Raw genomic sequence first — 19,285 nt, forward strand, 5'->3', positions numbered from 1 at the left:
ACATATAAAATAGACACTTTTTCTTTTACTGACTCACTAAAATGCCAATAACTTCCTTTGAGTTTAACCTGTTGGGATGCTCCACCCATCATTTTGATTCATTTAGCCCTTTCAGATGCATTTAGAATTTTGAAAAAATAAAAATAAAAAATTTGCCTTAGTTGTGTGTCCTGATTTGCCTTACTTCCCGTTGACCTAGAGGTCATATATTTAGCCCAGGTGCTAGTGGACTTGCTCTTAATAATTGCAATGACTTCCGATCTACGATGATTAAGGAAGGATTGATAGTGTCATGGCTAGCGAGAAAACGGACGGCCAAAGAACACGATCGATCCTGCGAAGCAACCGTGCGGCGCGCTGCCCTCAATCGACTTCACGAACAGCGACACAAAAGAAATAAAAATATACATGAAAAATCAAGAATTCACGTCCCTACAACCACATGTCTTTGCTTCTCACGCAGAACTGATCTTTAGCAAATTCAATCATATTAAATTTAAATAAAATTCGTATTCGTAATATAGTCTCTGGCTGTCAATACCTTTTTTTTATCGACAGTTCGTTTGATACCGACACAGATAGAGTCCACTGCATTACAATACGATCGATAAATTTGTTTTGTAAAGTAGTTTGATTATTTTGTAGGACTGCTTAAATCGGTAATAACAGCGGAATTTAGTATTTCCTTTATTTTTTTTATTTTATTTTTTTATAGACTACAGATTCAAACGCTCAATCAGAAAAAAATTCCAAAACTTTTCATTAAATTTGATATTTTTTCTTCAAATTAAAAAAAATTTATGTATAAACAGGCATAAGGTTACATACCAGTAACATTTTTCAAATTGCAGTGGCAGCATAAAATTTTATAATTTTCAGTTAAATTAGTAAAACATTAATATTTTGACAATATGTCTGTTCTGTGACCTCATTCAGGGAGAAAAAATATATGATAACGGAAAAAATACATGAATTATAGAGTTGTATAATTTTTGAGTCTGGAAGAGGGTTCTACTTGAATTTTATTCTGCTGCGGTTCAAACTTTATGCTGTAGCTGATTTGAAACTGTTCTAGAACTTTGGAAATTTTTGAACACTTGGATGCTCTTTTTTGTAAAAAAAATATCTTAGTGTTTCATATTAAATTTCAAAAATATTAAAATAAAATAAGAAATATTGTTGGTTAAGTTTTTGGCGCCATTTCTGTTTAAATATCTACTTTGGAGTTTTAACTGAACTAAAAAAATAATGCTGGGCGGTAAGGGTAGGTGAACATTCAGAAATCTGAACTCAGGTTTTGTAGGAGAGGGTAAAAAAATAATTATTTTGGGATCGTTCTTTTGTTACGTTAGCCAAATTTGGATTTTGAGACCCCCTCCCTCCAGTAACAAAAATTTTCATTCAAATTTTAAAAAAATGTATGGAGCGTAATACAACAAATGCAAAAACCACCCTTTTTTGCAAATTGTGAAATTTATATGCATCAGTTTTTTAAGCATAACTTTTGATGTGCTTCATTGAATCTTATAAATTTTAATAGGGACTTATGGGACCCCAAGACGAATCGAATGAGGCCAATACGGTCAAAATCGGCTCAGCCAGCGACGAGATATTCCAGTGACATTGACTCGGTACACATGTCTACATACAGCCAAACACACAGTCATTTGCTCAGCTGGTGATTCTGAGTCGATATGTACAAATGAAGGTAGGTCTTGGAGGTCTTATTAAAAAGTTCATTTTTTGAGTGATTTTATAGCCTTTCCTCAGTAAGGTGAGGAAGGCAAAAACACAAATCATAGGACACAGAGATTTATATAGATAAAAAAAATAAGTTTTCGATGGTCTTTTTTGAGCGTGTAATTAATTTATTTTTTAAAAAGTTTTCATCATTCACGAATTACCGATTTTACTGGTCAAACAATTTTTGTACGGGCTGCCAGAATTGTATAGCGTTTTTATGGACAAACAATGATGCAAGATATGATAGATTTTGTTGAGTTTAACAAAACGTCATTATTATCTAATTTCAACCAAAATGGTCGTTTTCACAAGACTGCACAAAAGTGGCAATATTTAACCATATCTGGCTCAGAATCGACGAGCGTTAGCAAAGCGCAATCACAACGATATGTTACGAGCCAACTTCTTTTTAGCTATGCTAGCAGAAAAGCATTTTCTTGCAAGAATCTTTGCTTTTAAGCATTCTTAAAGCTAATATTTATTTTTAAGAAGCAATGCATAAGAGAAATGTGCTTAAATATTACAAATATCAATAATTGATAGCTTTTCAACGTGTTGACATTCAGTTTGAAAACTTACATGAAACGAGTATAAATCAGCGTGAAAGCATGAAAAAGGTGAAATTATAGACCTAACATTCGGAACGCATACTCACTTATCTTCTTGAAGAGAATCCTCGGCGTGGCATCGGCCCGGGCCTGGACGGCCGTTCGCGGCACAAACTCCAGCTTGGCAAGCATGCCGTTTCCTTCGATGGACCGTGGCTCGATGCGGAAGATGGCACCGTCGAACATCACCTCCGGCATGCGGATGTTGACGTCGTGGGTCAGCATGAACTTGACCGTTTTGTCGTGCAGCGCCGTCGTGACCTCTTCGATCGGGGATGTTGGCTCGAAATCTGAGGGAGGGGAATTTAGGAGGATTAGTTGAAAGCTTTGTCAATCATGTTTACTGTTATGAGGGTTAAGGATCATCTGTTTTGAAGTCGTTGAACCCATCAATATTGAATTTCACACTTGTCGAAAAAACCACTAAATTTAATTCCTCACATGGAGAAAGTTTTATTATGGGTACTTGACGTAATTGACAGCCTCCAACTCGGAGGAAAAGAGAAAGAAGAAAAAATTACCAAAACTGTCAGAGGAGCAATTTATTGCGGTTTCACGTGATTCCATGCTTTAAAACGTGAACAGCATTAATCTTTTTGTCAGCTACGAATTTGGCACCTGGTCCAAGATATAAGAAGTCCAAACATTAGAAATGTTTTTGACTGAAATGAGTTGTTAAGTAACCAAAAATAATCAAAGTAAATAAAAATGGTAAAATTCAACCAAAATCCATTTTTTAACACAATTCACATAAGGACAAACCAAATGACAAAGTTTTACCACATCTCAACCAAAACCGGTTTATTTAAAGTTGGACAACACGCACCGCCTTTTTAGACGCATCGACAACTTGAGCGTAGCTGAGATGGTCGCCGCAGGGTATTAATTGAATCTTGTTGTTGCAATTGAAGGATGGTCCTCCGTAACCGCCCCCCTTGAAGATATGTACGATGTGTACTTACACGGAGATATTTGCGTAGAAAGTGGACTGGTGACTTTATGGCGATTATATCGCTGAGGAAGGAGGTAAACCAAGAAGGGGCGTGCAAGCAGAAATTTATTAATCTGAAATCATACATTTTCTGAAGTGATGCGCAACAGGATATTAGTTTTGTGGGTCAGAGGTTTCCAAATTTAGCTTCCTTCGCTTCAATTTCACCATGCAATGTGATGATTGTCTAAGCCCAAGTTGCCTAGGAATTGATAATTGGGAAAAGAACCAATTCCACCTGAACCAGATTCTCACCACCATGACAGCCGTCCTTTGCCGGCTGCTCCCATCTCCACCGCGCACCAGGGACAAGGGAAAATCTCCAAGTTAGTTTCGCTTGGAGTTGGACGGTTTTTGGAAAGGTGTTAGGTCTAGGATACACTCTAAGTTAGCGTTGCGACCAATGGCATAATGTGTTTAAGGGGTTACATACATGTAAATTGGCAAAAATGTCAAGGGTTGGTATGGGCACACACTGATTTTTTTTAAATTAGTGGGGCATTAAAATATACATTTTCCTCTATTAACAAAAAAAATATGAAGACATTTGGATGTACCATTGCCGAGATATAGCTATTTTAAGTTAGCAGTTTCAAATAACGGGTGCCACGATATCTCAACACTGCCTTGACCAAATCGGATCAAAATTTTGGTGAAGACTCACTAAACGGGTCCCGTGTGCATGACGAAGGCCCATTCTCAAAAAGTTTATTTTAAAACAAGATAAAAATATTTTTTTCTGTTTTTTAATAAAAAATCAACAATTTTTGATTTTTGTAATTTTTTAAAAACCTAAATTTCCAAATCGGGTTTCGTCATGCACACAACCAATTTGGCCCATCCCATCTCAAGATATCGTGGCACCCGTAAATAAACTCGGTGTTTTGAGAAAACGCTCACAAAGTTTGACGGTTCGCTTTGCGCATGGCAAAACTTTAAACTTAAATCGTCTTCGACTCACTTAAATCAAGAAATATCTTTGTGAAACTTTCAGGAGTGATTGGAAATAATCTTTTGAAGGGTTTAATAAATAATCGGAAATATGATTTTTTGAGATTTTTACATGTATGTAACCCCTTAAGGGGTTTATTTTAATTCTCTAGGCAAGCAATCGGATGCTGCTGTCGAGACTATTCCCGTTTGACTATTTTTGATTTTAATTATTATTCTCAAGGCAAACATCTGATGTTGCTGTCAAGACAACTCCCGTTCAATCATTGAGTTTAATTAAAAATAACGAAACAACAGTTCAAGGTTAGACTGCCGGCTGTCGAAAGTTGAACTAACCGAAACAGCATATCAATAAGATTAACATATAAACTAATAAATAAACACGTAAACCAATGAGAATTTTTTTGACTTCAAGCTCTAAAACTAATGAACATTAAGCTTTGTTTTCCTTTTATGATTCGAATTTATATTTTTTGTGAAAATATGAGTTAAATTCACGTGATCCACAAGTGGGGAGGCACAATAATATTCCACAATAATGGTACAAGCAGTTTGGATGCAGTGATTGGCTGATCTTGATTAAACAGTCTTGAAATGAATTTGACATTGACGAATTACCACAAATGTGATCCGTGAGGGTGTTCAATTCCTTATGTCCATTTTGCATCTTTGGTCTCTGCATAAAAGTAAGTATTGAAAATGGGTATCTGGCAACCTTGTCAGAAGCTATTACCATTTAAGTAAAACATATGTCTTAAAGAATCAAACAAAACAAAAAATAATTATAACAAAATAATTAAATAAAAAAGCCATGGTTTTAACATTTCAATTAAAAAAGTGTTTTAAAATGCGTTTTTCACCAGTCCAGCTGTTTTGAAATCATTAGGAATCAAAATACCTAGACCCGATTAGCCTCGATTGTCCGAAAGATTATATGGTACTTCGGATATTCGAATCATTAACAAAAAAATAGTTTTATTTTTTTTTCATTCATTAAACATCAAATTCTAGTCCTGCCACCCCATTTTAAAATAAATTTTGAATGGTCTTGGTTAAAAAAATAAAATTCACTTTAGAGTAATTAAGCGGTCATTCCAAAGCACTTTAGTCAGAAACAAGACGAAGAAAAACAAAATTTGTGATTTGTATGAATGATTTCAACGGTTTGCACGTCCATTTCTAATAAAATTTTGAAGTTTTTGTTAGCAAAACGGCCTTAGATTCCGCTGAGGAAAACGTATTCTTCACAACATTCAAACATAAAGAGGTTTGTGAATGTTGGAAATTTTTCCAGCCTTTCGATTTTTTTTGTAGGGTTATTTTAAGGAAAGTATTACTTATGCTTACTTTTACAAAACTCCCTTGCACTTAGAAAACCCATGGTGCATGTGTTGTTTGGAAAAAAAGAAATATATAAATGTCCAAATCATATCCTACAACTTGGCTAAAGACACCTAATCGACCAGAAAATCCTTGCTAAAGTTTCATCCAAATATTAAGTACTAAATTTAAAATTTTTGAGTAAATTTTGATTTTTTTTAGAGAATTACTCATTTTTAAATGGTTTATTGTACAAAAGGGTCAAAATTTTAGGAAATACTGTATGACTTACGAATTATTTCCAGCCAAGTTATGAATTGATACATAAAGTAACATAAAAAAATAGTTTTTTAGATGACAAATTTGATATTGAAGTGTTGCACTATTCCATGAAACAAAACAATCAGAAAATTTAATTTCGAAAGGTTTGATTGGTAGATTATTACATCAATTTTCGTAACTGAAAATCATAAAATCATATCTCCGAATCCTGTTAGTGAAACTACACCATTTTTACATAGCAAAGCAATCCACTTTAACGACCCCCGGGTCTTTTGTGGGCTCTGTTGCAAGTTTCTGCTCATTTCTAGGCGTCCGAAGGTTATGTGTGGTGAGTCACCCAAAACCTCTTTTACGCAAATGGACCGACGTTTTACTTCCCCATCCGATGGAAGGCGTGATCAGGCAAATCTCGTCTCGAAAAATGCCACCGGGTCCGTCTGGGATTGAACCCAGGCCATACTGGGGTTTAGATGCTACCACGCTAACCACTAAACCACCGGACCCCATTTTTATCCGAGGAATCCGATAAAAAAATTCAGACATAGGCTTTTTGGTCCCGAGACCTTCAAATCCATATTTCAAGTTTTAATACGACCTTTTCAGATATTAGGCTAGATTTTTTAAACTTTTAACTTTTTTCCTAAAATGGCTATCTTATCATCCTTCATTTGCATCCAAGACAGCCAAATTCGGTTGAAATGGCGCGGAGTTATGATTTTTTTTGAAAAATGTGGTTTTTGCGAAAATCGACGAAAATAGCCATTTTTCAGGCGTAGGTCACCATAATGGCCAAACAAAAAATAAGGAACCCAAGAAAAACTTTTTGCATTATTTATACTTTTCTGGAAATTATTTTACTCATTTTTTAATGGTTTGGTATTTCTGACATGCCTAAAAAATTGCCAATATAATTTTTTTTTTCTATTTTGAGATTTTCAACAAATCGATGGCTATGTGCTCTCTTATGCTAACTAGATAGGAAAACCAGCAAGCTAAGAACAAGAGAGCACAGAGGCATCGAAATACCAGACAAAAATTGTACATTGTTGTCACTCTTTGTATGAAAGAAGCTTCAATCTTGACGTGCAATCGCGTTTGAGACACGTACAAGCCCGACTATCGTGAACATTTGTAATTATAACTCGGGACTGTAGTAACCACATTCAACCAAACTTCAGGACAATGCAAAGAATGGTCAGCCAAACAATACTTGCTTGTTATTGTTTACATTGCGTGCTCTTTTTTTTTGTTTATTCATGGTCAAACATTAAAACGCGTTTTTCTCGGAACTTCAAAAAGCGACGTGGGACAAGATATTACGACAGCGACGAATTGTCAGTTCAGATTTTTGAAAGATTGATTGGTGGTACTTCTGAGTGAATGATATTATTAAAGAATTTACTGGAAATTCAACTAATGACACCTTATGCCATCTCAAAGACAAACATTAATGTATTTGTGCTTGACTGTAGATTTTTTCAATCTTTTTGAAACAGAAAAAAAATAATTCAGTTGATTCTCTCCTCACATAATTATCCCCTCATTACAGCAGACTTAACCTCTAGTTACCTCAGGGTAGAAAATCTAATTTAATCCAACAACACCGATTATCTTATCATTTCACAAGATGCAAATTGATTCGCAAAACGCACAATTTTCCTGACCACAGCACGAGAGGCCAATTACAAAACCCTTCAGCGTTAATCACATTCGCGAGAAAAGACTGCCACCAACACCACCACCACCATGAGCAAGCAAACAACCGGAAAAGGGCGGAAGAAAACTAAATTGCTTTGGAAACAGGTTTTTCCTTCTCTCGGGGGGGCTGATCACGGTAGTGAAACTGTGTTACTAGTGTGCACATCGAAGATCTTGTGACCATCATCAGCTGCGCCACAGAGACATCAGGTTTCGATTGCAGTTCAATGAAAGTGACTGGATTTTCCAGCCCCAGCACCCTCCTCCCGAAGGTCGTCTTCTCGCCGACGAGTTTTCCCTTTTCTTTGAGATGTTGCTCTTAACCACTTCGGTAGCATCATCAGCAGCCGGAACGGCAAGGAGTTTTCACTCTCGTTGGAAATGGAGAAACGGGTATTAGGAGTCTTATCTTATAAGGGAGCTGCTGACATCGAGTGTTTAATAACCCTTGGTATACTTTGAATATCGATTAGATGATCGATAACTTTTAATTTCTTCAAAATTCTACAATAGTTCATACTGGTCAAAACTATCGGTTTCCGTAAAAAATCAGCCTAAATTGAAATGATTGAAAAAAGAGAGCAAAAGAATAAAAGAAAAAAAAATCTTTATCGAAAAATCGGCATTTAAGGGTTAAGCCGGTTTACGTGAAGGAAATTATCCAACCAGACGAAGATGATGCTCGACGTCGTCGTTAGTGCCTGGGTACCGGTTTCATGACCTACAGAGAGAGGAGAGTTGACGTAGCTGGAAGAGAAGGCTTCTTTTGCCGGTATTTGGCTGCTAGATCGAGCGAGCGCACTTGAAATAGTCACATGCTCTAACCAGTTGGATCGGTTTGTTGGTTCAAGCTTGAAGACGATTACTTTCACTCTCGATTTCGCAGATTAGCTCGTTTTGTGGCGCGATGTTCTGAAACGTTAACACTTGCCATTTAAATGAAGATCTGCCGGGATGACTATTCAAATATATTTTGAGGAATGTTTATCCTTGGATCCAAATTTACACTCCTTTTAATTTGTCTTCATTGTCAAAAGTTTCTATTTTCTGAGATTTGACTATCCGATAGTCTTCAAAGAAGCTTCAGAACATTAAAAAATCAGCAATTCGATGCCTCTGTGCTCTCTTGTACTAAGATTGCTGGGATTTTCTTGATTTCCTTTGCTTTCAGGCAGGGGTGCCCAACCTACGCCATTTTATCCGGCCTGCGAAGGGTTCGTTCAAAAATTACGTCCATGAATAGGGGGAGGAGGGGGGGTCTGTGGTTTGTGACAGCCCATGTGAAAGGTATAGGAAAAGTGCGTGACAGGGGGGAGGGGGGGGGTCTGAAATCCCGAAAATCTCTGGACGTAATATTTGAACAAACCCGAAGGCCCTTGAAAATCGTTTAATGATTGGCCCTTAAGACACTTCATAAAATATTGACTATGTCGTCCAATTCAATGGAACATCAAGTTTTAAAATTTCAAACTAAATTTCAATGTAAGTTTCTTAAACTTTTTTGACTTTTTTGTTACATTAATTTGTTTTTATTTCTTTTGTTCTTCTTTTAATAAAAATATTCGCGTTACAAATTTGTTTTAAACATGTTTGCTATGTCAAAAATTTGGAGCCATTTTTGAAATGGGCTGTACGACATTGAACTTACGGCCTTGCGTCCCATTTAAACGCGTGTAATTAATAACGCGTGCTTTTTTAATTACTTCAGAATCAATCATTTGCGTCTTCAAAAAACAATTTTTAGTTCTGTATAAATTCCATTCACTTAAAACCTGATCTTTTTGGCTACTTTTAGTAACTTCAAAACACTAATTTTAAGTCAAACTATTCATTTGCCACATCGATTACTCCATGACGTTGAAGCGGAGTGAGAGATAACGATATTTTGACCCTTTTTGGTTTCAAACAAATAAATAACTAATGTTTAATGATGATAAACATTAAAAAAAATATGTCATTGTTAATTCAGCTGCAATTGCTGATTGGACGAAGAAAAAAAAAAACAATAAATATTTCCAATGTTCGATTTATCAACCAAAACGTGTCGTTTTTGTCGCTGGAGAGTGTATTATATGTACTTCCGCAATTTATAAATTATTGTGATTTGAACTCGAAAACCATAACAATAAAAACAAACATTTTCAAAGGTATTTTTTGCAAAAAAATGTTTTAATAACACAACCTTTAGCAGTTGTTTGGTGAATTATAAAAAAAATCATTGAATAAAATAAAAAATCCTGCCCGTCTACGCTTTAGCAAAACCAAATTTGGCCCGTAAGGCCAAAAAGTTGGGCATCCCTGCTTTAAGCATTTTTTTTTTTAGTTTCGTGCCGGAGAGTCGATATGACCCCTTGTATAACGTCCAAAGGGTTATCTTTATGTGAAATTTGGTAAAGTATTAAAAAAATACTTACAAATGCACACAATTGAGTTTTAGGGGTTAAACTTTGACAAATAAATGTTTAAAATTGCCAAAATCATTCTAAAAAAACGTATTTGTACAATTCTGATGACTTGCAAACAATACATGCAAACCCCTTATGCATTTACATAACTTTTTTTTTTGTCTGCTCTACAGTTGTAGATTATTGATACACTCTTAAAGGTAACTGTGAAAGTAACAAAAAACACGTGTTTTTAAAATCAAAATTTTCTCTGGGTTATTGCAGATTCGCAGATCATTTAATAAAACGCAAAATAAATAAATATTACGCGAAGTACGAAAATCGAAATCGTGCATTAAATTTTACTTAAAATTTCGTCTGACGCAAATTTCTATCCTTTCGCAGTGTCGAAGCCACGATTATCCGAAGTTCGATTTTCCGAAGGTTTTTATGGGACTTCGGATAATCGAATCACGAACACAAACTAATCGTATTTTTTTTTCTTATTTTCAACATCAAATTCGAGTTTTGCGACCCCAATATAGTCACATTTGAATTGTTAATTGTCAATTAAATCATAAAATGCATTTTTTCAATATTTCATCACCGCTCTGTTGGTCGCCATCATTGAATTGAAAATTCCTAATCACTTTAGCGTAGTTTAGGGGTCATACTTAAGCTCAACTATAAAAAAAGACAGCGAGAAAAATGTTTTTTTTTTAATTCTTATTTGGATATTTATAGGGTATATGGCCCTATTTTGGACCTACTATGCAAAGCGTAAACACATTTCGCATGGTTCTCAGAAACGGTCTAACTAATTTGGCTCGTTTCAGGATTGTTTTGTGCCTTAATTTATGGTTAACAAAGTGTACTATTGAAAAATGAAAATAATTTAACCATTTCATTGTAATAAGCATTTCAAGTAAAACATTTTTTGGATGCATTTTGGACTTATTGAATGTATTTTGGAGACATCGTTGAACCTATTTTGGACCCACACTCTGATTGGTTGAAATTTTGACAACTTGAATTGCGGCGTGCGGCGTCAAAACGCACACTTACAAAAGCTCGGGTTGATAAACCAAAGGGCCTATCCACGATTTAAATTGGAAAATATTATTTTCAGAATTTAAATAATTATTATAAAATAATGGATTTGAATTTGAAAACGTGTTTTAATTATATTTAATGGAAAACTCACGCATCCTTAGCAAGTCGCTGTCCTATTTTCCAATTTGCGTATTCTTCCGACTAAATGTTCAAGCATTAGAACATAGAAAAGGGTTGAGACGTTATTATTCGCAATAAAACCACCTCAACTTAAGTGGAATGAATGACAGAGATAATTAAAAAGCTACAAAGATTTTTTTATCTTCAGTTCTAAATTTTACGCAGAGCTGAAGTTCAAATATAAATATTAGATTATAGCTTGTAACTTGGTGTGAAACTTTCGCATCTGTTATGATAAACTTTACAGTCGCTTGACAGAAAGTTTAACTACATGTTTCACTTTTAAAAAACAATGTAAGATTTGACAAGATTGCCTACCGAGTTGCCTACCGTTCGGATCGGCTAGGAGGGGCGTAGTTTCAAAATTGATTATATTATAGGTGTTGAATAAACCATGTAACTAGTTATGTCTCAAATCATAAAATATATAAAAGTACAAAATTAGACTACATCCTCAAAGTTAACATCGCATTTACCTCCAATGCTAGAATTTGTTTTCGAAGATTTTTATTTTTCTAACAGTTGCAATGATTTCATTTTATCTCTCCTTTCCGGAGCTTGCAGGAAACGATCCGGGATGGTCTGAAAGCTGCCATTTGCCCAACTAGCAACACTGCGAAGTGCACAAAGACTTAACTAGCTCTCCATTTATCGAAATTGTTTCACACAGCTCTTCTTTCAAAATCTCTTTGATTGTTTTTGTTCGAAATGATTTAAATTCCCACGAAAATTGATATATTTTCAAAGCTGGAGATACAGTTACACTTCAGAATAAGAAAAAATTAACAATAATCGAAATATTTTGATCAAATTTATGGTTTATTTGTGTTTCTAATATGATTGATGCAGTAATCTAAAAGTGAAATTTATTATAAGCCAACGCTGTCCATTGTGTAAAAATACTTTATAAATACCTGTATTTTTAATTACATATATTAGGCTGGCAAAAAAATTTTTTTTTGGGAAATCTCAAGAGATACCCCTTGGTTCAATTGTTTAGGCAATAATAAGTAACTGTGCCTATTTTGAGCCAAATCGGTTAAGGTTAAAAAGTCGCTTTTTATCGTTGTTGTTTATATGGGGAAAACGCAATAATGTATGCAGAAAAACATCGTTTCAGTATTTTTCTGCTAGGTGGCGCGGGTCTCGCCAAAAATTGTCCAAGTGTGAGATCCTGTAGGAAATTCAATTCCCTGCAACTTTGTCGAAGGGTCCAAAACGATCCGAGTTGATCCTGATGAATTATTAGCAATGCGATGAAAAGAAATCGGCTTATATACTGGGTTTATAAGAAGTACATAAGAAAATAATTTAAAAAAAAAAATCACCTGAAATCAGGATCATCTCGGATCGTTTTGCACCCTTCGGCAAAGTTGTAGTGAATTGAATTCCTACAAGAATCTTACACTTGGACAATTTTGGGCAAGACCCGCGCCACCTGGCAGCAAAATACTGAAACGATGTTTTTCTGCATACATTTTTGCGTTTTCCCCATATAAACAACAACGATAAAAAGCGACCCTTAAACCTTAATACTTATTTTTGCCTAAGGAATCGAGTCAGAGGGTATCCCTGATGTCGATTATTTTATTGTTTTCCAGTAGAGAGCATTTAAAAGACGTGCAGTTGACAATTCGAAGCATTTTTAAGTTTTATAATTCGTATATTTATCAAAAACTGATCCTAGATTTTTTTAAATAAATTCATACGACCTTATCGAAACCACTCTTGAGCAAGGTTGACAGCGCCTGTCGAGGTGACAGCTGACGATTGAATGAACTAGGCCCTTTTGGTTTTTCAATCGTTTCCAGTTCAATTCCAGCAGGGTAGCCAGATTGCATTTTTGAAGCAAATATTAATTAATAGGTGCAGCTAAATTGGTGAAAATGAGGTTGCGAGAAAAATATATCAACATCAGTTTAAATTTTAGGTCAGATTGCAATCAGTCTTAAAAATCATCCCTATCTTTATTATTAATTTGCATGTTTATCATTAAAAAATCATATTTTCATTGTTTCTGTTTATCATTTGCTTTTTAAAGCTTAGTTTTATTTGAAATAATTACAGTTTGAAAAACTAATCCAAATTATTAAGTAATAACTTGGCATTAAATTTCAATTAAGTATCGAAATAAATTCATAAACAAAACTGGCAACACCTTGTTATACATGTACACCATATTCTTGATTTACACAACAAAATGGGGGTGTTTAATTCGAGAATCGTTTAAAAAAAGAATGTCCATGACTTAAATTGAGAATATGACTTAAATTAAGAATCTTTGGGATTTCGTAATTTGTCGGAGAATTTTCAAAATGTATCAATAGTATTTTGTTTAGTCATGTTATAAAAACATTTTAGCATGGTTTTGGAACACCTGGGATGTTCTAGTCCATCCGAAACTTCCGGAAATTTTGTGCAGCAGGCTAACCGAAGAAACAAGTTGAAACTTCAAAATTTTGACAACGGATCCTACCCAGAGTGCTTCAGTGAGTGCGGTAGGCTACAGTGCATTGTTGTAACAACTTATTGGGATGATCTGGGACATCCAAGGACTCCCTGGAGTTAAGATCTGTGGGTCTACCGCTGCAACAAGCAAGAGGTCGACGGATTTTGACCCCGGAACATATCCGCATAGCTTCAGAGAGTATGGTAGACTACTTTGCTGATGTGTTCGGATGGTCTGGGTCATCCAAGGACTCCCTGGAGTTAAGATCTGTGGGTCTACCACCGTAACAAGCAAGAGGTCGACGGATTTTGACCCCGGAATATACCCGCATAGCTTCAGTGAGTATGGTAGACTACTTTGCTGATGTGTTGGGATGTACTGGGTCATCCAAGGACTCCCTGGAGTTAAGATCTGTGGGTCTACTACCGTAACAAGCAAGAGGTCGACGGATTTTGACCCCGGGACATACCGGCATAGCTACAGAGCGTATGGTAGACAACTTTGCTAATGTGTTGGGCTGACTTGGGTCATCCAAGGACTCCCTGGAGTTAAGATCTGGTGGTCTATCATATCTCCAGGGAGTCCTTGGATGACCCAGAAAATCTCAACACATCAGCAAATTAGTCTATCATACTCACTGAAGCTATGCGAGTGAGTCCCGGGGTCAAAAACCGTCGACCTCTGGCTTGTTACGGCGGTAGACCCTCAGATCTTAACATCAGGGAGTCCTTGGACGACCTAGTACATCCTAGAACATCAGCAATGTAGTCTACCATACTCACTGAAGCTATGCGGGTATATTCCGGGGTCAAAATCCGTCGACCTCTTGCTTGTTACGGTGGTAGACCCACAGATCTTAACTCCAGGGAGTCCTTGGATGACCCAGGACATTCCTACTCATCAGCAAAGTAGTCTAACATGCTCACTGAAGCTATGCGGGTATATTCCGGAGTCAAAATCCGTCGACCTCTTGCTTGTTACGGTGGTAGACCAACAGATCTTAACTCCAGGGAGTCCTTGGATGACCCAGGACATTCCTACTCATCAGCAAAGTAGTCTACCATGCTCACTGAAGCTATGCGGATATGTTCCGGGGTCAAAATCCGTCGACCTCTTGCTTGTTACGGTGGTAGACCCACAGATCTTAACTCCAGGGAGTCCTTGGATGACCCAGGACATCCCTACACATCAGCAAAGTAGTCTATCATACTTACTGAAGCTATGCGGATATATTCCGGGGTCAAAATCCGTCGATTTCTTGCTTGTTACGGTGGTAGACCCACAGATCTTAACTCCAGGGAGTCCTCGGATGACCCAAGTCAGCCCAACAGATCAGCAAAGTAGTCTACCATGCTCACTGAAGCTATGCGGGTATATTCCGGAGTCAAAATCCGTCGACCTCTTGCTTGTTACGGTGGTAGACCAACAGATCTTAACTCCAGGGAGTCCTTGGATGACCCAGGACATTCCTACTCATCAGCAAAGTAGTCTACCATGCTCACTGAAGCTATGCGGATATGTTCCGGGGTCAAAATCCGTCGACCTCTTGCTTGTTACGGTGGTAGACCCACAGATCTTAACTCCAGGGAGTCCTTGGATGACCCAGGACATCCCTACACATCAGCAAAGTAGTCTATCATACTTACTGAAGCTATGCGGATATGTTCCGGGGTCAAAATCCGTCGACCTCTTGCTTGTTGCAGCGGTAGACCCACAGATCTTAACTCCAGGGAGTCCTTGGATGTCCCAGATCATCCCAATAAGTTGTTACAACAATGCACTGTAGCCTACCGCACTCACTGAAGCACTCTGGGTAGGATCCGTTGTCAAAATTTTGAAGTTTCAACTTGTTTCTTCGGTTAGCCTGCTGCACAAAATTTCCGGAAGTTTCGGATGGACTAGAACATCCCAGGTGTTCCAAAACCATGCTAAAATGTTTTAATAACATAACTAAACCAAATACAATTGATACATGATGAAAATTCTCCGACAAATTACAAAATCCCAAAGATTCTTAATTTAAGTCATATTCTCAATTTAAGTCATGGACATTCTCATTTTAAGTCATGACTTAAAAAAAGTTGCGTAAATCGAGAATCGTTTAAAAAAAGGTGACTTAAAAAAAGAATATGGTGTATTGGTGATAGCCTTGAACTGAAGGAAAAGTAGCTCCAAAAACTGATTCAACGCGGCTGATTTGAAAATATTTTTTCAATTGAGTTTTTTTAAACTATAGATCAGTAATTTCAACGGTTTAGTGACTAAAAACATATAAGTATTAAATAAATAACACTTACATTACTCGGAAACCGGCTAAAATAGCTTGATGCTAGTGAAAAACAGAAAGTTGTACAAGGTGTCCCGAGCCAAAAGTGATAAGCAACGAGGCCGACATTTTTGGACCTAATCGATGTGCTAGGAAAATTATAGGAAATGCGAGTGACGTTGGAAAAAGTGGCTGAAAAAGCGGAAATAATCAAAAATGTTAACATTTTTGGGAGAGGTAAGCTACAAAACGATCCTGCTTACACTTTCTGTTGCTTGGATTCAGTAAATTCGTACTTTAAAACCCTGAACTACCTCGATTAATAAAAATAGGTCCAAAATAGGTACTAGGTCCAAAATAGGGTCATATACCCTATTTCAATAAAACATTTGCCATTAATTTCCTGCGTCAAAAGAAGTTTTCCGCGTACCATATGTTTTTTTTTTTTCTGGAAAGTCCTAATCATATTCTATTCTATTTACATCGAAAAATGAAGTTGAAAATTTTTTGCGACCAATATATAAATTTTTTGAAACAATCTGTATTGATTCGAAAAACCATAACTCGTTCAAAGATTTTTTGCACAACCTGGAAATTTCTGAAAAGTTGGCATTTGATGTCCTCTAAAACATATCAGAAAATAAAAAAATTAAAATAGTGTTTTTTTGCAAATCAAGTTTTAGTGACAAAAAGTGAAATTAAAATCAACAAAAATATGTTTACCGAGTGGTATTTTTTTTTCAGTGAAGTCTACAACTTTGCCGAAGACACCAAATTGATAAAAAAAAATCCTTCAAAAGATACAGATTTTTGAAATTCACATATAATTTTAGTATGAACAGCTGCCAAATTTGTATGGACAATTATATGAACGAACTAATGATGCTAAATGGCTTCTTTGGGCATACCGAAGGCACCAAAAAAAAGCCGGATTAAAAAATACAAAAAATAAAATTAAAGAAGAAAGACCAATTCCGTAGAGAACTGCTCAACTGAAAAAATCTGAAAATAAAAGCATCAATGTTGTTTTTTGGGGTTTTAGTTATAGATTTTTACTGAGATTTTTTCGTTCAGATTGACTCATTCTTGATTTACAATGAAAAGATAGATTGTATTGCCAGATCATCAACTGTGGTGACTCAGTCAAATCAGACAAAGTGTGAAAAAAATTGAAGCCCTAATCCCCAAAGCAGAAATCAACAAATTTACTCCTAGACATCTCAATGTCAAAATAGGCAACCATTTCCATTACACACCACTGACCCACTTCCATGTTCCTCATTCTCTAGAACACCAATCCTCCTCCAAACAGGTGCTGCTCTTGAGTGAAAGTATTACAACACCGCACTTCCACGGAAGACCTCATTTCGCAACAAAAAATTACCTTCTCGAAAAAACAAACCGGATCGCCTTCTGACACAGAGGAAAAAAATCATCCGAAACAAGCCCAAATTACTGTTAACGATGATTTCCTCACACCAAAAGATCACCATCATCATTCACGAGTGATAATGATGATTATGCGCAAAATGTAGGATCCGCTAGCCTCCTCCTCATCAACGGAGCACGCACTTGGAGCAAAAGAACGCAAGCTTTTAACATACATCACATTCATTGTGGGGTTGGGTGGTACACATAGGGGGGTGGGATGGTCAGCAGCACGTGCCAAAGCATATGCTCGAGGCTGGAGTCGCTGATTTCTGTTTTTTATGTTTTTCTTTGAGTAAGATGTTGTGCGAGGGGGCAAATTGTCGAAATAAACGGAACACGTTAAACTTGAGAAGAAAAATAAAAAGAAAAACAGACAGACACAGTTTGTGCTGCTCGCAAAACTGAAATAAAATTTAAAATGAAAAATAGTCAGCGTGTGCCTCCATAAGCCATCCGTGGAGAATCTACGTGTTTATCTGTTGAGACGCACAGGTTCATGCCTTGAGCCATTGCATGATGTGTATTACACATACTGGCAGCCTAGGAGAGTGAGGCAATTACAGTTTAATGCTTTCTTTCTATATGTTTGGCTACGAGCCATCCAACCAGCTCCAGCTCGTGGAGGTGATTATTTTGATTGCTTTCTCGATGTGGCTGGAATTTAATTCGCTTGTCAATTCTCATCTTTATAAATAAAGTTCAACAGGTGAAAGATTTCACCCATCCCAAGATGGTCTCGGGGCAAATAGAGAGCTCAAATCATATGGATGGAACACTTGTCAAAACAATTATGTTCTTTGATGGTCTATTACAGTTCGATTACAATTGCAAAAAAACATTTGAGCAATTCTCTACGAAATCGGACGATTTTGACCATTTTTATATTTTGTATTTTTTCATTTGGCTCAAACTATGTTGGAGCCTTCCCTATGACCAAAGAAGCTGTTTTGTGTCATTTGTTCACCCAAACAAGTCTCCATACAAGTTTGGCAGCTGTCCATTCGAAAATTTATAACTTTTCAAGGAATTTTTTGATTGATTTGGTGTCTTCGGCAAAAACAGGTACACGGAAAAATGGTGATTTTTTAATCAACTATTTTTACAAAAAAAAACAATTTCTCAAAATCCGTATTTTTTATGTTTTTATTTTTTTTATGTGTTTAAGGGGACAAAACCCCTCATCTTTTAAGCCATACAGAAGTATGGCCCAAATTTTGCCGACTCGTAATGATTTTTTTTAAATAATGATTTTTGAAATATTGTACTTAAATTTTTTTACCAAATTTTTAATGTCAAAACCAATTTGCAATCGAAAAGTTCTTAAATTTTTTTGGTTAAGTGCACCGTTTTCAAAATATAGCCATACAAAGTAAAAATTTATCCGAAAAATACAAAAAAAATTCAAATTTCCGTGAATAATTCAATTAATTTGCGCCTTTCGGAGCTATAAAACAATTAGACTTTTGGGTGGTGCTAGAGCGTCCAATTTCCCGTCCCGGGAAAAAAATTCCCGGGAATTCCCGGGATTTCCTGAAAAGAAAAATTCAAGCGGAAGCATACATTTTCTTAACTTATTGGTAGGTACATTTTTTTAAACATACAAAAACATAAGAAAAGAACTAAATTTTATTTTATTAAATTCAATTTACTGTTCTTATTGAACTTATCACTTTAAATCACAAAATTCTAAATATATCAATTGAAAATAATGTAACTCTTCCCGCCAAGTTCAAAATTGATTTTTTTGGCGTTTTGTTTACCATGTCCAAATTGGAAGAAAAAATTGAATTGGCATTAATAAATGTCTCTAAGAGGATTTTTGCTAGAAGAATTAGGGTAATTTGTTTAAAAGTGTTCGAAAAATTACAGTTAAATGTTAAAAACTTATAGAGCACTAAGCAAATAAGGGCGTAAGGTTTAAATCTGAAA

General features: G+C 36.0%; 1 protein-coding gene across 2 annotated transcripts in view; it reads right to left on the bottom strand.

Annotated features, from left to right (window-relative positions):
* Positions 1-19,285, bottom strand: part of LOC120428959 (uncharacterized) — a 92,365-nt gene that overhangs the window by 43,119 nt on the left and 29,961 nt on the right. For both annotated transcript variants that reach the window (XM_052711634.1, XM_052711633.1), the window contains exon 3: positions 2,399-2,641. In XM_052711634.1, coding sequence (XP_052567594.1) covers positions 2,399-2,641 — 243 coding nt within the window. The remainder of the gene's footprint in view (positions 1-2,398; positions 2,642-19,285) is intronic.

This window comes from Culex pipiens, chromosome 1 (genome assembly GCF_016801865.2).
Source record: "Culex pipiens pallens isolate TS chromosome 1, TS_CPP_V2, whole genome shotgun sequence".
Classification (NCBI taxonomy): Eukaryota; Metazoa; Arthropoda; class Insecta; order Diptera; family Culicidae; genus Culex; species Culex pipiens.